At 34.9% G+C, this 23,547-nt stretch overlaps 2 protein-coding genes across 2 annotated transcripts in view; both read left to right on the top strand.

The window, feature by feature from the left end:
• Nucleotides 1-15,906, top strand: part of LOC110032764 (probable 28S rRNA (cytosine-C(5))-methyltransferase) — a 45,612-nt gene extending 29,706 nt beyond the window's left edge. The window contains exons 9-13 of the mRNA XM_020736512.1: nt 89-150; nt 6,168-6,255; nt 14,429-14,515; nt 14,786-14,947; nt 15,317-15,906. Coding sequence (XP_020592171.1) covers nt 89-150; nt 6,168-6,255; nt 14,429-14,515; nt 14,786-14,947; nt 15,317-15,528 — 611 coding nt within the window. The 3' untranslated portion in view covers nt 15,529-15,906. The remainder of the gene's footprint in view (nt 1-88; nt 151-6,167; nt 6,256-14,428; nt 14,516-14,785; nt 14,948-15,316) is intronic.
• Nucleotides 15,907-21,134: 5,228 nt separating this feature from the next.
• LOC110032760 (protein PLASTID MOVEMENT IMPAIRED 1-RELATED 1-like) overlaps nt 21,135-23,547 on the top strand; it is a 4,185-nt gene continuing 1,772 nt past the window's right edge. Inside the window, exons 1-2 of the mRNA XM_020736508.1 lie at nt 21,135-21,528; nt 21,941-23,547. The exon at nt 21,941-23,547 is cut by the window's right edge and continues 374 nt beyond it. Of these exons, the coding sequence (XP_020592167.1) occupies nt 21,348-21,528; nt 21,941-23,547 (1,788 nt within the window). The 5' untranslated portion in view covers nt 21,135-21,347. The remainder of the gene's footprint in view (nt 21,529-21,940) is intronic.

Raw genomic sequence — 23,547 nt, 5'->3', positions numbered from 1 at the left:
ATTAATGTCAGCATGATTTATTATTTTTAGAATTTCTTGTATGTATGTGCTTGTGTAAGCATATTGTATGACTTAACTTGATTTGCAGATATAGAAATTATTCATCGTGATTTTTTGGATATTAATGATAGTGAACCCTCGTTTTCAAAGGTATTCAGTAGTGCTTCAGTTTGGTTTAATGGCAATCATTTATGTTAGTTCGAAAGCTATTTATATTGTTGCAATGTTTCTACAACAAAATGGTCAACCAGTTCAGAAACTTTCATTTGTTTTTAATTGTTTAATGCAATCATTTTCATAGAACTTTTTTTAATGCATTTATGATACATCATGTTGTTAAATTATGGTACTTTTTTAACCATTTTAGTACAAAGTTTATCATTATTATCCTGTAGGCATTGTTGGAAGTCCTCATGAATTTTTCTTCGCCCTTGGGCATTTTTATGAGAGCTGAATGGATAAAAATTAACACTCATCTTACATTGTGAATGAACAGATGCTAAATTGATGTATTATCCTCACTATAATCTGCTTCATTTTTGGCATCATTTATCCTTATCTGAACTATTTCGGATCTGCTTGGAGCTATCCTCCATGCATATATGTTGAGTGTTATATTAGACATTAACTCCATTACGTGCATTATTTTGTACAATTTTTAGTCATGGTAGCTTTTGTCCATCTCTTTTCTTTCATAACATTTTACAATTTGTATTCACTAATTCTATTGATATTATTTCTACTCTATAACACATGCCCTAGCCACCTAAAACTAGTTTCTACTAATTTATTTCCAATAGCTATTTTGCCAATAATCTCTCTTAAAATTAGCCCTTTCTCACTCTATTAGTTTTATTTTATCACATTATTTTATGACGCACAACCTGGCTAGTAACATTGTTTTTTGTTTCCTGGCCATTAGGGACAAATAATATAGTCTAATGATTATTTGATGTAATTTATTTTAAAGTATCAATATAGATTATTTTGTGCCACTGCGTACTCTTAAAATACTTTTTCCATTTTAAATCCATCAATATTAACTCTACAAGTTATGCCTGTCCTTATCCCCATTCTTTTGAGTGATTGATCCAAGATATTTTAACTTGCATCTATTTATATTGATTGCTAATTATTAATTTTGTGGATATTAATGAATTCATTTCATTTATTCAATTTTTTTACTTTTCTTGACTCTATCTACTATTTCTACTTTACCTACTTTGAATGAGGTTTAATTTGACAAGGTATTATAATTTTTAGATAGAATGCACTAAGGTATCTCATTTTAATTATTTTTTGTAAGAATCTCTATAGCAAATGCAAAAAGATACAATCTCGATGTTAATTCTTCATTTAACTTATTAATTGAAATTCATTGGTTAGTACTTTAGTACTAGTGTTGGTTCTCATCATCATCTTTACCATCATCTATCATCACAATTATTTTAGGTCAAATAACTATTCTATCATACATAGTTATATGAACTTCAATATATTTTTGACACATCTTTTCTTACTAATTTCTCACTATAGAAACTATTTCGATACTTAATTTTATAATTTTTCGAAATCAGTAAGACCATTTGAAGATCCTGTTTTTCTTGGTCTTTTAAATTTTTTGAAAAAATTTGCGGACTACCTCATTATTTCTGGCAACTCTAAAGTCTTAATTGGTATCTCATCTTGAAATAGAGCCTTACCTTTATTTATATTTTTTTTAAATAATCATTTCATTTCTTTTGGAATAATTTATGATGGAGAAAATTACAGTTACCAACTTGTGAAATTTAGATGGAAGATGAATGAAAATTTTGCTCTCACAACTTGGATAAATTGATAGAGAAGAGCACTTATAACTAGCCTCATTCGTAATTCATTAATTAATTAATCAATAATGTAATGTCCATAAAAGAACTCTTGTTTTTTAAGGAAAAATAACCCTGAGATAAACGAAGAATTATGCTTTATTGTATCACCTAATATAATAATGATATTATGCTTATTTTTTCGTTTAATATAACAAAAAAATAAAAATTAAAGGTAAGGAAAGAATTCAGTTTAAATTGATGAGGGGTCTAAAGCCTTAACAATTTTGGTTGGGTTGCTTTGTCGCCTTGTTTGATTCATTGTGATTGGCCTATGAGAAACTGATTTTACATACTAAATAAGTTGAATGAATAACAAATCTTTGTTGTGTTGCATCAATTGAGTTGGTTCTCCAAGAACTAGTTTTCAAAGATTTTATAGGTGGCATCAAAGGTAGAGAAGATGGCACATTATGTATCATTAAATGGAAGAGGAACTCATGCAATACAGGAGTAACCCCATCAAAAAGTTGAAAGAGTGATTCTTGAGCATTGGACGACTGTAAACTTTATACATCTTTGACATATCTGTAATGTGGACTAAAAATGGAATAAGTGATGGTGGTTGCAGTGATGGCACAACTCTGTCTTTGGTTAGTGTGCTTGATGTAAACCATAATCATATAATGTAGCATATATCTTAAGATTTAGTGACAAGTGATTGAGCCAAGCAGACCTACAAAAAGTTAGGAAAGTTCAATTTTAAACTTTGGTTTACCTAAAGGTATCTCAACATTATACAACAATGAAGCTGCTCGAAATGCTACTCAAACATTCTTAGGCTCAAACACTTGAGTTTTGCCTTAATCTCCGGTGTTAGCTCAGATTCGACTAAGTTCTAATATTATACTCTGGTTTTTGGTGGCCCGTGTTACTCACACAATCCATTTCAGCATTAGTAACATGTTTGTCATCATTCATTTTTTCATATTGACTGTCATCATAGAGAGAATGATCATACAGTTATGAGACATTTTGAATTTGATAAAGTTTTATTTTTTGTGGGGCTAAAGGAACATGTGGATCCTATAATGGATTGCGTGAAAATGGAGGGAAAAGTTTTCATTGAAGATGTAGAGGAGGTTTTTAAAACTTTTGAAAATGGTATAGCTTACCATAAAAAAAGATGATTTATGTAATCTAGAGTTTCTGGTCTTCATAATCATAGTCAGTATATGAATCCTAGTTTGAAAACAAGGATCAATTTCATTTTCATCCGCATGAGGAGATTTGAAATATAAGATCAATATCTACAAGAATAACCAGATGAGAATGCTAAAGATGAATTTCATAATTTGCTTTTTTTTGTGTATAATAATATGATGCTATTGAAATTTGAGAGATGGAGCTTCTTCATTATAAGAGAGTTCTATAGTAAGACCTTCTCGCTTTACTTATTCAATAAGGCCAATTGTTGTGTTTGAGAGGGAACGGTGCAACAAAGCGTTGTGGGGAATTTTTTCTTCCTGGATGGTAGTTGTGGACAATTGAGAAAGAACCAAACTGCCTTGCATTTAAAGGATTGTTTGAGGAGGTTGTTGGTGAAAGCTTTGGTTAATTGTTAGGAATTTAAGATTTTTGGTGCGGATGTCAATGCTCGGTGTGAGACAAAAGTTTGGCAGTTGATTGGATTGATGGAAGGCTATGGTTGCCTTTGTTTTCACCGACAAGGAGACCATTTGACACTATTAGAGCTCTTTACTGACAAAGTGTTCTAAAAGCTCTGAGCTCTTGGAAATGTCTTTTAAGGGTAATTATAGTAGAAAGTACGGATGAAAGAGGTATGGAAGAGTTATGAGGCTGAGTCATGTTGGATTTCTGCCTGTAGTTGATGAGGGGAGATGCAAATTAGTGAGATTGCATGTAAGAATAGTGTATTGCTGTGAGGAAGATGAGTAGGACACGATGAATTATTTGACGTGATCTATTGCGTTTACACGAGAAGTTTATGGCGTTTGGGCTGAAATTATGGAATTTACAAGGATCAGAAAAAATGTATAGTCAATGTGGGAGAATATGCCAAGGGTTATAGGATTATTTTGTGTGAGAGGTTATGTGATTTGGGATTTCTTTGAGCTGAGAAAGGTTAGGATTGTGGTTTGTGTTGGTTATGGTTTGGGTTGGGTTTGGTGTGAGGATGTGGGATTGGAGTGGAAATTATGATGAATGAGGGGTTTTGCTATAGAGTGTGAAATGACAAGATTTAGTGGATTTGGGATTTATTTATTTATTTTGCATGGTGATGAAGTGGAGTTGGTTATGGCATGACTTTTTGAAAATAAACTTTACACCTTGGAAATACGAATCCAATAATTATTGGTGAAAAATATTACATGATCTAATGGCAAATCAATGGAGAAAGATTTGCAAAGAGTTATAGAATGTTAGCAGAAAAAGAAAGAGGGAGATGAATGGATGTACACAGACATAACTTGAATTAAATTAGAGAGAGAAGAGAACTTATAGTTTTGCACGTCAACAATTCATTCATCAATTGATCACCAATGAAATGTCTATACAAGCAATCCTATTTAAAAAAAAATAACTTTTAAGATAAGTATGAAGTTGTATTTATATGTGTGACCTAAATTAAGGATAATTATGCTATATTTATTTTTTTTAAAGCTAACTGGATAAATTAGATTATGATGTGAATGCAATACGGGAATTTACTGCGAAATGTCAAGTGCATAAAGAAAATTATAATAATACCAAAACATATACGAAAATATTCATTTGATTCGTCTAGCTTGAAGCCTTGTGAAAATAGTATGTTTTAGATAAATTTTCTTCTGATATCTAGCTCTTATGGCATAAAGAACATGGAGCCTCTTATTAAAGAAAGAGTTGATACTTTGAATGGTTCCAATCAGAATCTGAAATTTGTTGTGATGAATAATGATCATTTATTTTGTTTATAAATGGAATAAGATTGATACATTTCAAGAACTTGTGGAATATTATGGGTGATTATATCAATAGTTGATGTATTTAACAACACCAAAGGGTTAGTTGGAGTATCAGCCATTATCCCTAGGAGAGAATTTGATATGGGCTTCAGATTTTGGGAACAAACTTGAACATATGAGGGGGATCTTCCACAAAAGGGTTATGAGGAACATTTTGAGTATCAAGTGGAAGGTCTTTTGTAAGAAATTTAAGATTTCCCTCCTTAAGGCGAGCTTTGAAATATTTAGAGATTTTTTGCTGAAAAAGATAATAAGATGGGGCATTTAGATGGAATATTTTTATTCCACCTTCTGCCAGCATCCAAACGACATAGGCTCAATTCACACACTATGAAGAAGGGTTGTCATGTCTATTTCCACCTAGAATCTTAAAGCTATTGGACCTAGTAAGATGAGCTATCTAAATTTCTACTTGTAAAGTCTTTCCAAATCTATAGGCCAAAGATAGTCAGGTAGACTGGGATGATTTAGTGCAATTAAAGTCATGGAAATAAGATCAAAATAGGAGTGATACGAAGTTTCATAGAGCAAGCCAAATATGAGGGAAATTTTAAAATATGCATCAAGAGGCTATTGATATGATATGAATGATGTGAGAGTAATCTAATGCAATTAGCTTCTAAATAAAATCTTTTGATGACATGTTGAGGGTCAATGAGAACATATGTGTCACATGTTAGTGGTAGGGCTCTATTTATAGAGTTCGGGTTGTAAATAAGGAAGGAGTCTAGACCACTTTGATAGAATGATCCAAAGAGGTTTCCTCATTTCTGCGGGCATTTAAATGTCTTAATGATATCAAAATTGAGTGATCTTGGACTCTTTGAGTTTGTATTGACTTGACCATGAACTTGTCAGATTTGAAATATGTTTAACCTTCCAATTAAGCATCGAAAGCTTCTAAAAGTGGTTTAATGACTTCATCTGGGCTTGATTTCACTCAGATTTGACCAATTTTGGTATCATTGGGTCCGTCTCGTTGACCCGTCATTTTGACTATAAGTTTGTTGAAATCATAGTTCTAGATGATTTTTAACTGAAGCTTGAACCTTTCTTGCTCAAAACATTGCTCCAAGATTTATGTCATTTATCGAGATTCATGCTGACTGATGAAAATTTGTTGATGGCACAACAATAACCAATTTGTAATGGTTAATGGGCATTAGAATTTGATTATTCTGTTGTAGTCATTTAAAAGAACATAAAAATGAAATATTTGTTAAATGTACCATTGCAAACCAGAGAGAAAAACCAGCAAAGTTTTCGTTATTTTTTCTTTTGCCAGCAAATATGCATGCTTTAAACCTGTTTTCTCATTTGTTAACTGCAGATTCGAGCCATTTTGTTGGATCCTTCTTGTTCTGGTTCTGGAACGTCCACTGAAAGATTAGATTATCTGCTCCCATCGTATTCCACAGGTTTATGTCCACCACCTTACTCATGTTTATCTTTGTAGTCGCTGTTTAATTTTTTACAGATGTGGCAAACATGTTGTCATGCCTTTCTTTAGTCCATCAGCTTAGGTTTTCCTCCGTTTAGTATAGAAATGCAGTTTTTTGCCTAGCATTGCTTGACCAGTTCTTGTCAAACATTTTTATGTATTGAGGTTGGGACCTCCTTAGTTTAGTTAGCCCCACTAAAGTCACGAAATTTGGATCTTGCCAGCAGTGTTTGATCCTTCGATTGCTGATTTATGTTTGGAATTTATATTTCAAGTCAATCAAACATTGGATTCAAATGTGTGAAACATTAAACATATTATCACATCCAATTGTAAAACTTCAATAAGAAACCATCGATTTCAATTTTACAAGAATAGAAATTTATTGTGTTCGTTAGCAATGCAGTGGAATTTGTTATGGTTTTGAAGCTTATACATTTTCACGTGATTCTATTAATTTTTGTCTATTTGAGGTTTTCTAGATTTTGTTATATTTGCAGCAGTTTACAGATTTATGAATATACACTTGATGCGTCATCAATAAATTTTTTGTCATCGGACACGAATCACGAGGAAATTTTGAGCAAGAAACATTCAATATTCAAATTCAAGATCATCCAAGTTCTCAATTTCAGCATGCTTACAGTCAAACTGACCGTCTCGGCAAGACGAACCTGATGATATCAAAGTTAGGTCAAGCCAAGTTCAATTAAGCCCATATCAAGTCATTAAAACACACTTGGAGGTTTTTTATTATCCATTGAATTGTAAAATGAACTCCAAATTTGACATATTTAAATTCAAATCAAGTGTCACGATGAGTGCAATCCAAGAAGCCTAAGTTCGCTTCATGTTGAGGTCATTAAACTTTTGAGATCATTAAAATAAACCTTGTGATTAAGAGGGATCAATGTAGGTCATTCAATCAGGTGGTTGGGGAAGTTATTTGTCAAAAGACTAAAATGCAGAAGAAAATAAATTTCAGAGCCTATTTTGAACTAAAGACTCAACAATAACTTGACTCCATAACTGCCGACCACGTTGGTCGTCATCAACAATCGGCGACCTCCTTTGCTAGTTGTCATCGACTACCTTTACTTGTTAAAGTCGTATGTCAAATATGGTCGTAACATATAACTTTCTATGGAAGACTCGATAACTTTCTGCATCTGTAGCCACCGACCACCATCGACCATTGTCAGTTAGCCACCTGTCGCCCTTGCTCTCCTTCGCTGGAGACCCCTGCTTGCTAACATTGTATCCCAAATTTGACCGTAATTTATAATGTTTTATGAAAAACTCTGTGATAACATTTAACCTCCATAGTCGCTGTCCATTGTCGACCATTGTCAACTGTCGCCACATATTACTGCCGACCACCAACCATGGACGACCACTGTTTATGACTGTTGTAGCTAGGGAATAACCATTTTACCTAACTCTAGTTTCTTTCTTTACGTTGAATACTGAAAAATGTAGCGTCTAATGTAAAACTGGAACCCCGTTCTGAAAGAAGAGGTCTGGTCATCGATAACAATCTATATGAACAACTACTATTACAACTTCTAATTATAACTTATGTGGTCAACTGATGATATTTTTGTCATCAACTACGACCAATATAACCAACTGCTACTGTTATAGCTTTCAACTATGAATTTTGTAGTCAACTGATGCTATTGCAGTCACCAAATACGTCCTATGTTGACAACTACTAATGTTACAACTTTTACCAACTAACGCTATTAAGGTCATCAACAATGACCTATGTGGTCAATTGACGATATTGCAGTCACAAACTACGGTCTATGCCGTTAATGAACACTGTTGTTGTCACCAACTACAACCATTATGCCCAACTGATAATATTACAACTTCCAAACACCACCTGGATGTGTGAAAATCAACCACGACTTTTGTGGCTGATTAATGCTATTACAGCTTCCAACTGCAAGTCTTTGTGGCTAACTGTCATTATTATAGTCATCGACTGCAATTTTTGTGGTAAACTATCTTTGTTATAACCTAATTATGATTATTATAGTTGAACTATTGTAGTATATATATATAATTATCAGCTTTATAATTCCATCTTTTCTAATTTATGAGAAGATTGGATCTGTGTACTTACAAACACAATGAATTACTTTGACGAGGCTAGGCCTTGTTATTTTTTCTCTTACCAAACTTTTTCTACTTAAAAGATTTTGGTGTCTCTTCCTTCTTTTCAATTTTTTTTTGTGTTGAATCTTCGTACAATGTTAATACATTACATTATCACTCTGTCTTTTTGAATCTTTGGCTGTAATAATTTAGCGCCGTTTGTGGGAGACGAAGCCTCGTCTATAAAAGTCTACACTTTTGCAATGACTAACAAACAAAATACGTGAGCTTCTAGTTCAAACACTCGTCATCTAGGGTACAGCCTCAAAGTCCGGGGCACCAAGCCTCTGCTTCATTTCTCAATGTTACACATCATTTTGCTCACGAAGGAACCTTTTTTGCACATCTTAAAGATTGTGTACAAAGAATGGATGAGTTTCAAAATAAGCTACTTCGATTTTTATGCAAAGCTTAACAATCGATGGTTGTGCATACTGGAGGGCACAACTAACTCAAAATCCATCAATTAGTAGTATACAGTTTGCTCTCCCTCTACACATTAAAGTTTCTTCTCAGGGAGTTGATCTCTTGGACAGTACTAGCTCGACACATCCATCGCGTGTAGCCAAACATGGCAACAAACCTCCAACATGTGTGGAGAACTTAGTTTGACCTCAGATAATCCTTGATGAATTACTCTAATGCAAGAAGAGTTCCCTCAAAAGAATGTCTTTTCTCTGCTCAAAATAATTCTCAAGAGTCATGTTCGTTGGTTGAGTTTGTCCTTCAACATCTTATTCCAACATAATATTAAGTTTCTAAGCATTGATTCTAATGAAGGGGCATCTGACTTGTTTGAACATATTGATCACTTCAAAACCATGCTGGTGCGCTCCTTTATTAAGTATTTTTTTGTTGCTCTTAAAGGCCAAGCGCACATTTGGTTTTATTCACTCCTAGAAGGAATCATTCATACATTTGATGAACTTGTTAAATTATTTGTTGAGCTATTCATCACAAATTGAAGGATTTGTCGAGCTATCACATCTCTAAGATTCATGAAAGTGAGGGACATTTGTTGAAAGATCATTTTCAAAGTATTATTCGATGAGGGGGAGAACCCTTACTACAATGTTGAAAGGTGCTTCATGCAATGTCCTAGGCACGATTGTTGTGAAGTAGTTTTCTCGTATTTCATTCATACATCAAGTCTACAATAACCAATTCTAAATTAGGGGGAAACCTTTACTATAGTCTCGAAAGGTCGATCATGTTAACGTCCTGGGCATGATTTTAATGGGGTAGCATTCCCGCATTTCATTTCGACATCAAGTCTATGAAAATCAATTCTATATCGGGGGGCAACTTTTATTACAATTTTGAGTCGATACTCATGCCTACACCTTAGACATGACCACAAGATCAACCGGTGATCATATATGTCTAGCTAGAAAATACTCTCGAAGCACCCTCTTATCATACTGGCATTCTTTTTCAATTTGATCAAAAAGTTTTCTCAATTTTGGATACATGGGCTACTTTATACAAAATAACGAAGAAGTTGCCAAAGACCTTTCTTGAAGATGATTGCAACCATATTCCCAAGAAGTTGTATGGTCTATTTCGACCTACACTCCAGACTCGAGAAACACAAAACATTTCTGACACCTCATTTTGGGTTTAATTGGTCTCAAGCGGGCTCAATTCGACCGCTTCCATAACATGTTACGGTCGTCGAGCAATTGCAATGCTTCGACTAAACCGCATAAAAATTTTTAAAAATCTTTTGTGGATTACAATTAACCTCATTCATTGTAGGATAGGCTTGTCGAGCGATTGCTACGCTCCGACCAAACAACCCATGATAGGTCAAAAAACTTGGATTATAATTGACTTCTTACATAGCAAACTATGGTTGTCATGCCATTGGTCCTCTTCGACTAAACAACTTCAGATATGTCAAAAATCTTTGGTGGATGTCATCCGAACTCTTCTATAATAGGCTACGGTAGTCCAGTAATTAGTGTGCTCCTACTAAACAGTCTAGGAAATGTCAAAAATTCTTGGTGAATTTAGTTCGACATCTCTTTCATAACAGGCTACTGTCGGTTAGTGTATTGTTATGCTATGATTAAATAATCTAAGATAGGTAAAAAATTGTTGGTGAATTACATTTTACTTTGGAATACAGGTTACGATCATCAGGCTGAAGCTTCGACTAACATCCTAGGATGAGTTTAACATCCTTGGTGAATTTCAGTTTGACTTTGTTCATAATAGGTTAACACTATCAAAATTTTTTTGACACAAACTTTTGGCGGATTTAACATTCTTGGTGAATTATTCATGCCTTCTTATATGCAAATGACGTCAGATCAGACAAATATTCTTGGTTTATTATTCATGATTTCTTATGTACAAATAACCTCAAATCGGTCTAATATCTTTGGTGAATCATTCATGATTTCTTACATATAAATAATCTCAAATTGCTCTAACATTCTTAATGGATCACTCAAGGCTTCTTATATTCAAATGACCTCAGTCTAATGTAGTCTCTTGACTAGAGAATGTGTTAATGTTGATTCTTAACATTATCAATATTGTTGATGATTTTAGTCTGGTATGTTGAATGAAGTTAGGTCATTGCCTCCATCATAGACTGCCATTGTTATCGTCATCAGATCATCTTTCGGTTGTCACCATGTCGAATCACCGATGCCCGACCGTTGCCACTGTTGTAGTACACTGTCATCTTCAGTGGTTCATCATTTCTCGATTGCTGCTATGCCAGACGACGACAACCAACAACCCTCGTTGTTGTAGTACACTATCTTTGTCGCTGATTCATCTTCTCTATGTCGACATCGTCATAGTGTCAGACCATTGTCACAGGACCACCGCATATGCTCGAATGCCATCACTCAACTATTGTCCTTTCTAGATCACCGTCACCACTACCTGAATATGGACAGGCAACAACTGCTTGAATATGAGTGGATGACAATTGCCTGAATTTGAAAAGGCAATAACAACCCGCTTCAGAGAGGGCAACGAAAAACTTCGTTGGGAGAGGCAATAACTACTTAACGTTAGAAAAGACAACAACCACCTATGCTAGAAAAGGCAACAATAGCCATTGGGAGACAACAACAACCTATGTCAGAAGATGCAACAACAACAACTTACTTTTAAAAAAGCAACAACAGTTTACTTCTGGGGAGCCAACAACAACATGCTTCAGAAGACAACAACCTAGAAGGCTGGGTAACAATAGCCCAAAAGGGGAGGCAATTAAAACACATTTGGAGGTTTTGGATCGTCAATTGAACGTTCAAGTTTGACATATTTATATTTAATCTAGCGTCTTGATGAGAGAAATCGAACGAGCCTAAGCTTGCTTAAATTCGAGGTCATTAAGACTCTCAAATCATTAAAAAATCTTTTATGACCAAGGGAGATCAATGTAGGTCATCCGATTAGGTGGTTGGGGGAGTTATTCACCAGAAGATTAAAATTCCCTACCTCAAAGGCTATAAATAGACCCTCTCTTTTCACTTGAGAGGGGGTAGAAGATGAGAAGGAATTCTAGAACCTATTCTGGACTGAAGACCCGACGATAACTTCCGTCCTCCGTGTCTGTCGACCCCCGTGAACCTTTGCTTGCTAACATCGTTTGCCAAATATGGCTATAACGTATAACACTTTATTAGAGACCCAACGATAACTTCCAATCTTCATAGATGTCGAACACATCCTATCGGCTGCCTATGTGACCAATTGACGCTATGCTATGAGAGTCACCTACTACGCCCAATTGTGGCCATCTAATGATATTTCAGTTATCAACTATGACATATATGATCATCTATTGTTGTTACAACTTCCAACTACATCTTTTGTTGTCAAATGACACTATTGCAGTCGCCAACTACAGCCTCTGACCAACTGGTGGTATTGCAGCTTTCAACCACGACATTTATGACAACTACTGCTTGTTTGGCAATCAACTACGACCCATGTGGCCGAGTATTATTGTTACAACTTTCAACTGTAGCCTCAGTGGCCAACCATCGCTATTATTGCCATCGACTATAGCTTTCGTGATCATGTATATTTGTTGTAGCCCAATTAAGGCCCTTATAAACAAAATACTATTATACATTTATAATTGCCAGGTTTGTAATATTGACTTAGGGCGGGGACCCCAGACCAGTTTGGTCCAAGTGGGGGAGGGTCGGTCGGCCCTTTCTTTAGGGTTAGGGTTGCTGCCCACTCTTAATGGCATCATGGGTATTTTCATCTATTTGTTTTTATTAGGTTTAAAACTGTTGATTATAAATATTTAGTTGTTTATAGTATTAAGGTTTTTTTGTTCATTTGAGTTTGTGAGGACACGTGCTCCCTTTGTGGTGTTTGGACGGGGATGAGTCCTTATCCAGACGTTGGGTGGCAGCAGATATATCCCTCTGTCGTTGGTGGTGACATCCCTAGTTTCCTTCCTTCGTCATTCCTTCGAGTGATGATTTTTGTGTCTCAATCGGTTGCAAGAGCATGAAACTCTTGTATCTTGTATCTTTTATTTGAGTAGCGCTTCTTGTTTTTGTTTTGGTTGTTTCTTTTCCTGTCTCGGATTGCTTTCTTCATTGTTCTTGTTGAATCTTCTCGAACTCCTTTTCTCTGGTATATTCCATCTTCTTTATTCATGAGAAGAGTGAACATATGTACTTACAAACATATAGTGAATTACTCTGATTGGTTTAGACCCTGTGGCTTTTTCCCTTTCTTAAGTTTTTTTTTTCGTAAATAGTCATGGTGTCTTCTTCTGATACTTTTCAATTATCCGTGTGTGTGCTGGATCTTCGTGTAATGTTGAGACGTTAAATATCACTCTACCACTGCAAATCTTGTCACTCAATAACTCTAATTGTTTATAATCTTTGATTTAAGAGCTTAAAATATTTAATCATATATCGAATGCTTTATAAATGAAATGCCCGAAAGTTTCTGTAGAGATTAGGGACACTTTATTTTATCTTATTAATGCATATTTATATATTTCAGTTATATACTTAAATTTAAAATAAAAAGTTTAAAATAAAAGAACATATTCTTAGGTTCTAAGGCATATGCTTAGCTTTAGTATCATTGATTTACAATTCCCGCTTTTCAAGGAATGTTTTTTATATGCTGTCCTAATTTTAAATAGCAATATTATTTATTATAAATTAGTAAAATTATATAATTCTATGATTTTCCCATATTATTATGTTAATCTAATAGCTAATGATTTTCAATATTTTAAATGTGATTTTTATGTTTGAATAGGCTGATTTAATACAAATGCGCTGCATATTTTTTGCATAGAATTTTTTCTGGTGTAGTAAATTTATCCTTTTTTTAAGATCATTGTAATCAATTTTGATTTGCAGTAATAAGGATGTTTGTTCAATATCTCAATTTATAATAAGAAAACCGCATTTTGTAGAATTTTATCATTTCTAATTTAATCAATTCCTTTGCTTTAAAATTATTATTTTATCATGAATTAATTTCCATTCAATATCAATAAAAATTAGTTGTTTCTCTTTTTAATAAATGCAATATTTAATATAGCATTCAAATTAAAAGAAGATTAAATTTTCTTTTGATGTGTTTATTTTACTTGTTATTCTCAAAAATTGCTTTCCTTTAATTGTTTATTTGCACTGCGACGATTGGCCCTCTCTTGTTCCAATTCTGCTTTTCCAGTAATTGAGCGTCATGAATTATTGCTTTTATCTGATATAATTTCCAGAAAAACCATTACCTTTGACATAAAACTCTGCTATATGGTCAATTCGAATTTGGTGAATGTGAAAGTTTCTGTACATTGACAAATATTCTTGATAAAATAATAGTATTAGCCTGGTAAATATATGGACAAAAGGAATCTATTTAATTTTCTGTTTTCTTCATTTCTTGACAATGCCAACTTCAATAATTTATTACCAAGGAAAACAAAGTGCTAATAAGTATGAATTTATGCTTTCTGTTGGATGTGATAGATCATAAAGATGAGGCTGCTGCTAATAGTTCACGTGTGAAGAAGCTTGCCGCTTTTCAAAAGAAGGCACTTGCTCATGCTCTATCTTGTATGTCCTCTAAACCCACAGGGAAATTTATTTCTATGAAAAATTGTGCTTAATTTATAGATATTACATTGAAACTTATTCATTTATATTTAGTGTTATTTTATATTTACCCATGATCTGCATGCCTTTATTTTTACTTCATGTTGTTTGAATTTTCGCTAACCAGTCCTCAGCTTCATTCTTAGCTAATACTGATAAACCTTCTAGATGCTCTATTTGTGTTGCTATCCAAAAAACTGGTATTTGATTGTCTTCTGCAAATCTTTACAGTTCCTGCAGTTGAAAGAGTTGTCTATAGCACATGTTCTATCCATCAAACTGAGAATGAAGATGTCATCAACGCCGTTCTTCCTTTAGCCACCTCGCTCGGCTTCAAACTAGCTACTCCTTTCCCTCAGTGGCCTCTTCGTGGCCTCCCCATCTTTGATGGTGGTTAGTGATTCTACCATCAAACTTGCCATCGTCCTCTGAATTCTCCCTGATATTGTGATTAACAAAAAAGCAAGATTTACATGCATACCACTCAATTCAATTCTTATGTATTTACATCTCAATTCTTATGTATTTACATCTCTAACACCTAAATTTCAATTTTTATATATATGCCACCTTATCCATGCATGAAAGGTGTATTTCACTTTTTAAAAGTTAAGATAGAGATATTTTTACGTGATATGAATGACTTGGGTGGTGTGATTGTAAAAAGCAAATTTAGGCGTTAGATATGTAAATGCATGGCAATTGAGTGGTATTGATGTAATGTCCATAAAAAAAAATTGATGTCCTTCCATGTTTCTTCAGCTGAGCGTTTGCTGAGAACTGATCCATCCCAAGATACAGAAGGATTTTTCATTGCATTGTTTGTCAGGAAGCTCATTAGCCTTCCTCCTGCTAAGAAAAGACGGCTTATGTGCCGGAATAAAGATTTAAATCGAGGAAGAAAATTTCCATTTTTACCTACGAAGATTTCAATGATTTGGATGCGTAACTGGATGACGAACAAGAAGAGGTAACTGATATGAAAATTCTAAAACCATCTTCTATCTCAGAGCATTTTTGCAACCGTGGAGCAATCAAAAACAGTTAGAATTTTCCTGGCAAGTTAGCAAAAACTGAATATGGAGTAAGAATGGACGCTTTTTATTTATTCTTAGTGTTTTATAAATGGGGGCATTTATATACATACCACACTATTCTCATGTATTTACATATTTAACACCTAATAAAAAGTCTTTAGGCTAACAAGCACTTCCATGACTAGGATGAAAACCTTCTCGTGATGTTGGGTCAATGAGGCTTTCAATATTTTGAGAAGTAATGATAAGAAATGATAAATATGACAAAACAGAATGAAATCTATATAAAATGCCACATTTTAAAAACATGGCTCGCTTGTCATGATGCTTTTCATGTCAACTTGAGATGCGAATAAATGCTTAGAAGTACATGCATTTACTTTCCTACATTGGTACGATCTTGAAAATGCTTGTGGTGCAAATATTTACTTTCATATATTGACAGGATGAGTGGAGGATGTTTGCTTCTATTTTAAAAAAATTAAAATTATCATTTGATGCTTGGATTTGCTCAATTGAAGTGGCTCCTCCCTCATCTAATTATGTCAAACCGTTATTAGTCTGGGTAGATTTAAACTCTGTTTGGGGCAGCTTATCCGCTGCGGCGGCGTTTTGAAAACGTCGACTCACCATTTAGAAACAACGTTTGAGCCACTTATCCGAAAACACAGTTGATTTTTTACACACAACGTGGAACACAGATTTCAGATAAGCGGCTTATCTGGAAAAGCACAAGCTGCCCCAAACGTATTATTAGTATAGTGCTTAGTTTAAATTTGATCAATGGTCAACCTAAACTTGTATTTTGCTGATTAATTTTGTTGCTCAATAAACCATTACCTCTTTTGATTTTTTCTATCCATGCCCTCTGTCTGTAGCATCAGTGTAACATTCTCAGTGATTGTTGAGCATGATTTCTTATAACATGGCATCATATTAGCTTAGCTATATGTTACGGACAAATAATCTCACATCGGCTAGGTGTAGGGCTGAAAAACAGTATTTAAGACCTGGGCTGCCCACCTCTCTTAAGGCTCTTTTGGGAGGTGACAGTGGTATCAGAGCAGATTATTGTCTGTCAGGTGTGTGGACTCTCCATGGTTCAGTGGGATCCTCGGTGGAGTCGATCCGTGACGAGGGCGTCACGTGATTGGGTGCACGAGAATGTCACGGACAAATAGTCTCACATTGGCTAGGTGTAGGGTCGAAAAACAATATTTAAGTTCTAGGCTGCCCACCTCTCTTAAGGGCACTTTTGGGAGGTGACAAAATATCACTTGTCACCTCGGGCACTTTTGGGAGGTGACAAAATATCACTTGTCATCTCCCACCTAACCGATGTGGAACTATTTGTCTGTGACATATAGCTTGAATCCACTCGTCCATTAAATATATATCTCAAATCCACTCAACTGATGCTTTAGATTCTCCCAACCAATGTACAAGATCCATTTAGCAAGGTGTTGGATTTTCTATCTAGTTACAACTTAGATATATTGATAAGATATGTTGATACGATCATATAAATCCATTTAGTTACAATTAGAATTTCCACAAGTATATTATGAATCTTACCAGCCGTAACACACTTCATTCGTCTGGTCTTTGGTTTCTTTAAGTCTACTCAATTCGACTAAACAAGTGATATAAATGACATCTTCTAAAATTGACTAATCCTTACTTCTCGTGTTCTTTTGCTAAGCTTGCTAGTACCAGTAAAGTCCCACTGGGCTCATCGCCACCTACCTAGCTGCATCACCGAGCTCGTGGAACAGTTTTTAGATTCAGAAAAAAGAACCACATTCCATCACCACACATGTCTATTTAATGGACACCTAACATTCATGTTGAGGATCTTATCAACGGCCGATATACCCAAGAATCATACATTACGATTAATAATATATAGCCCTTTATTTATTCTTTAGGGTCCTGTGTGGGTTCTATGTTGTATATACATGAGATAAAGAGGGGTGAGACAACACTTCTACTTCTTTTCTCTTTTTTCCCTTATCATAATATAAGCGAAAAGACTCCTAAAATCTTCAGCTTCCTTTTGTATGGATTCACAGATTATACATCCTAAAATAATTCACTTTTGTATGGATTCACAGATTATACATCCTAAAATGATTCATCCTCCCAAAAAAAAATAAAAATAAAAAAATAAAAAAATAAAAAAATCATATATAATTTGTTCATCCTTACTTGTAATAGACACAAGTAATTGACACAATTGGGCATACTTTATTATTATGCAAATCATATAAAAATCTTATGTATCAAGCCCTTATTGCCTTTTCTAGCTTTTGGTATGCATCATAACCTACCTACAAAATCAAAATCTTCAAACTATTCTAAGCAAAACCAATTCTAAAGTTATGGCATAGATGTGAGATATAAACTATTAACCATAAATTAAAGTGCATTCCATCATTTGAAGAAATCAATAATCCTTTCAAATAAATCTTTCATACTATTTGTTGGTCACATTTTTTTTATTAGACTGAATTAAAATTTATGCTTTAATTGGCGCTTTTGCATAACACCCCAGCCATTTTCTATGTATTTACATATCTACCACCTAAATTTTACTCTCTTTTTTTTTTTACATTTATACCACCTAAAGTTTTTATGTGGCATAAAAATATCATTACTTTAACTTAAAAAGTTAAATATAAAATTTCATGCATGGGTATATGTAATTTATTTTTTTCATTTAATTTGATTTAATTGTGGATGGTGGATAGTGCTGTCAATAGGGCTCCTTGTTCGTGAACAGCTCGTGTTCGGCTCGTTCGTTAATTTAAAGAGTCGAACACAAACAACACGAATAAAATTTTTAAATTTTTAAAATAGAATAAAAATTAATAAATAAATTCAAATGATGTTTTAATATAAACAATAATTTTTAAATTTTACCCCAATCTTTAACATCTTATGGTTACGTGATTAGGGTTCTCAAAACGACTATTTGTTCGTCGGTTCGGTGTTCGGCTGGTTAAGCAAACGAGCCGAACACTAACAAACTTTTTGAGCTCGAAATATAAACGAACGGAACATGAGCTGATCCTGACCTCGCTCGTGTTCGGCTCGTTTACACTGCTAAAGCTTGATTTAGAATTAAATGACAGAAATACAGGCGGAAACTATTTGAAGTTAAGCAATCGCGAACCATTCATTTATTTCCCAAAAATAATAAAAAAAAATCAGATCTGTGGGACCCAGCATTTCAAATTCAAAACCAGTTCGGTGGGAAAAAAATAACCCACTTTTTGTAATTACTTCTTTCCACAAAATTCCACGTGTCTATAAGGACAACGGGCCATGTCAGACAAGTTTGTGGGACCCTAGTTTTGTACGTTCTCTGCTTCAATCGTTCGCTGAAAATGCTGTTCGCTGTTTTGCTCTATTAATTCTCAACACAGCTGTGGGCCAGTGGCTGTTTCCAAAGAAGTCACGCTAATTGTGAACTCTAATGCTAATTTTGAAATTAACATAAGATAGGGATACTAATTGTGAACTCTAATGCTAATTTTGAAATTAACATGAGATAGGGATACTTATATAGAGGCCATCCGAAACATTAATATTTACAAAAAGATCACCCAGGTGGTTTTTTTAAAATGTGATATATTTTTGAGCGTTACACTCAAACTATTAGGGCTGTCAGAAAAGCTCATTGCTCGCGAACAGTTCGTGTTCGACTCATCGGGGAGTTTGTGTTGGATTCGTTTGGTAAGCAAACGAGATGAACGCGAACAATTTTTTTTTGTTCGGTTTATGAATAAACCAAACAGAAACAGTTATTTGTTTGATCGTATTTGAATCGTTATTGTTTGAAATATAAAATAATTTAAAAAAATTATATGTAAAAAATTTATCATATTTTAAAAATAATTATATACTCTAAAAATTGATCATATTAAAAAAAATAAATCATATAAATTATAATATGATCTTCATGTTCGACTCTTAGCTTATATTAAATTCTATAATTTCGTATTTATCTTCATGTTTGTCTCTTAGATTTATTTAATTTCTTTAAGTGAAACCTAATTTTTGGGAGTTAAATCTCGTATATTGCCTCTAGATTTGAATTTTTTTGGATGAGATATGACATTATGGTTTTATTGTTAGCTGTGCTTCGGCTATGTTGTATTTGTGTTAGTTGCATTTGTGTTATGATTCATACAGGTTTAAGCATTAATTTCATATAGGTTTAAGCTTTTGAAAGATTTTGAACAATTCGAACAATACAAACAATACAAACAAATTTGTAACATTTCGAACAATTCAAATAATTTGAATAATTCGAACATTTCAAACATATTTCAAAAAAATCAAACCGAACATGAATAGTAACTGAACGAACAATTTCAAACACGATCCTATGTCAAACACACGTAATTTCAAATGAACCGAACGCGAACACGGGCTCTGTTCGTTCGTGTTCGGTTTGTTTACACCCCTATAAACTATTGAGAATTTGATACCAATGTAAATATGGATTGTACTTTTACCATGAATTTTGATACTTAGTGAGAATTTGAAATATGGAGGAAAGAAAGTGGTTAATATCTAAATAACAAGTTTCGGAGGTGGCTTTTATGTAATTTCCCGCATATATTAATGCATTTTTATATAATGCGTACAATTAAACGAACTTTTAAATTAAAATTCATAAATTTTAATGAAATTATAGAAATTTAAAATTCAAAATTTAAAATTGATGCAAACAAAACATGCCCAACCCATGATTGATGAATGAGTAGGTTCAATTTTGCCCCATCATCATTAAGATATGATATCTTCAATTATTAATAATAATTATTGCATTTGATCATTTAATTAATCCATTTTTTTATTATCATGTCATCATTAAATGTTATTATTGCTGCATACATGTATGATTTATGCTACAAAGATTCAAACCTAACTAAACATAATTATAAACTTTAACATTTAACATGCCTTTGTTTTTAAATAGGTATATAGAAGTTCCGCACGTCGTGACTGTTGGTAGAGCCGTCTCTTTGAAGATCGCAAGTTCCATCAGATCACGGGTTTGAATCCTCTCTGAATTCACTGGTTGTGAGGGAGGTGACACATGAGTGTGATTGGAGGCTCGTATAATAGCCACCGACCATTTTTTTTTAACTGTGTGTGTGTATATATATATAGAGAGAGAGAGAGAGAGAGAGAGAGAGAGAGAGAGAGAGAGATTTACATACCTATCACTCAATTCCTATGCATTTACATATCTAAAACCTATACTCTGAGCTCTACCTACATAAGAAAATGTGTATTTCATTTTTTAAAACTTAAAATGATATGATTTTTATATGATATGAAAGATTTGAATGATATACATATAAAAATATGAAGTTTAAGGGTTATATATGAAAATATATTGAAATTGAGTGGTATGAATGAAATACTCCATGTAATATTTTTCCATATTTTTTATCCGTATATTTTGATGCGTGTATCTAATAAATAAGCGGTGTCCCGTAAAGCGCCGCAAATGCCTTTCTTGCCCTTACAGCGACAGACCTCACCAAACCCGCTCTTCTCCCCTTCTTCTTCCTTCTCTAAACTCGGGGAAGAACGGGCAGCCAAAAGCCCTAAAATCACGTCTTCTCCTCTTCTTCTTCTTTTGTTGATTTGTTGGGGTTTTCAGATTTCATAACCTCTTCGGGTTTCTGATCAGAACTCGCCTTCTCGTAATCTCCGTGGTTAGGAATCCAAAGAGAATGCGAGGTTTTGAAGGCCCATCTGTCGATCCATCATCACACGGTGGGTACTTGCGCGAGATCGAAGCCCTAAGCAGGGCGCTCAATGTGGAATCCAAAACCCTCCGCCGCCCTAGCCGTGCTGCACCGCCGCTCGGTAGCCGCCCTGATAGAGAATCGCTGATGAGAGACGATAAGGGAGGTAAGGATGAGACAAAGATTGAACTCTATTGCATTGTCACACTTTTTGTTTAGAGCTAGGTTGCACAGAAGAAATTAAACACACACAGACACAGACACAGACACAGTTAATTTTGCGTGATTTAGAAGGCTATTCTTTCAAATGTTTCTTGATCATTCAAATTACTTGCTAGGCGATGTTTATTGAAGGAGCCTGGCAGATATACAGATAAACTATATATGGTGGATAAATCCCCCTATTTTAAAATAAGATATGGATTTGAAATTGATTTTGAAAAATATGAATTTCCAAGATTCTCAATCTTATAAATAAAATATCAAGAACACTTTAATTCAAATTCAATATCTGAATGGGAATAAGCAATGTTAATTGATGGGACTTAACTGAACAACTAGAGGGCACATAATTGTAGGCTGCGCTGCATCACGCTCTCTTTCTACTGGGAAATCCCTTGGCCAATCGGACTCTGATCGAAAGGAGAAGAAGCCATCTTCTTTATGGAACTGGAAGCCGCTCAAAGCTCTTTCCCACATCGGCCACCGCCGCTTCGATTGCATCTTTTCCATGTACGTGCAGTCAATCGACAACATTCCTCCTGCTCTAGCCGACGCCAGCGCCGCCCCCAGCCTCTGCGTTCACTGGCGGCGGTCTACGGTGGATTCTGGCTCTACCCATACTCGCCCTGCAGTTGCTCACCATGCCACGGCCAAGTTTGATGAGACTCTTACTTACAACTGTTCTGTGTATGGAAGCCGGAGCAGAGCGCAGGGCTATGCTAAATATGAAGCGAGGAACTTTCTTATCTATGCTAAGGTGGTTGCAGCTCCAGGTCTCAACCTCGGCAAGCATCAGGTTGATCTCACGAGGTTGCTGCCGCCTAATCTGCAGGATCTTGAGGAGGGGAAGAGTTGTGGAAGGTGGAACACGACATTCCGTTTGTCCGGCAAGGCAATTGGGGCAAGCTTGAGTGTGAGTTTTGGGTTTTCTGTGGTTACTGGGGATGAGAAGGTACATAAATCCGATGGGGATAGGAAGGGTTTAAGGGATGTTGGTGAAAAGGCTGATAGGGTGAACAAAGTCACACGGCTTGGAAGCCTTCCAGGGACGAAGTCTCAGTTTGTGGATAATGTCAAAGCTCTTTGGGATAGTATGGAGATTAGCCTTGATGTGGTTCCAGATTCGATTGCTTCGACAGTAAAGGGTGGGGTAATCGGCGAACAGGACAACTCAGCTGAAACGAAATGGCGTGTTTTGCGAGAGCCATGTGAGAGGAATATGCAGAAGAGTAAAGAGCAAGAGTTTTTGGTGATTGAACGTGGGATGGAGATTACTAAAGACGATAATTTAAATGTGTCTGTTACCAAAAAGCTAGAATCTGAGAAGGCCGTGATGCAGGATTGCTCTGGGATTGAAGTGATTGGAAGAGAGGTAAAGAATAAGGAAGATGAGAATTCTTACTGTGATCAAGAGACTGGAAAGCTTGCCAATTTGCTTAGAGAGTCTTCTTTTCCTGGCATCTCAATTAATGAACTAGAAGAAATGGGGTATCCAGAACCAAAAGCTGAGGCTTCTGAAAAGCCGAGTTTTGATGATGTCGAGCTGGAGGACAAAGCAGAAATGAAGAACCGGTCCTGTAGTTTAGATGACCTAACAGACGAAATTGCCAGTGAATTCTTGAGCATGTTAGACGTGGAGCGTAGCTCTTTGGGTTTGAGTTCTGAGGGTGATCCAGATTCTCCAAGGGAGCAGCTCTGGAAACAGTTCAGAAGGGAATCTCTGGGGCATGGTGGTAGTATGTTTGGTCTTGACATTGAAGTTGATGAAGAGATAAGTTGTTTTAATAGTTCAGAAGGTTTTGATTTCTCCTCAATTGTTTATGACGCTGATGGTGAGAATAAAAAATCATCCCAAGCAATGGAATCTAAATCAATGGCTCGAGTACTAGAGGATGCTGAAACTGAGGCTTTGTTGCGTGAGTGGGGATTGAATGAGAAGTTTTTTGAACGTTCTCCACCTGGA

This window comes from Phalaenopsis equestris, unplaced genomic scaffold (assembly GCF_001263595.1).
Source record: "Phalaenopsis equestris unplaced genomic scaffold, ASM126359v1 Scaffold001021, whole genome shotgun sequence".
In the NCBI taxonomy this organism is placed as follows: domain Eukaryota; kingdom Viridiplantae; phylum Streptophyta; class Magnoliopsida; order Asparagales; family Orchidaceae; genus Phalaenopsis; species Phalaenopsis equestris.
The sequence above is the reverse complement of the archived record's forward strand: the minus strand, read 5'-3'. Positions and strand labels throughout refer to the sequence as shown.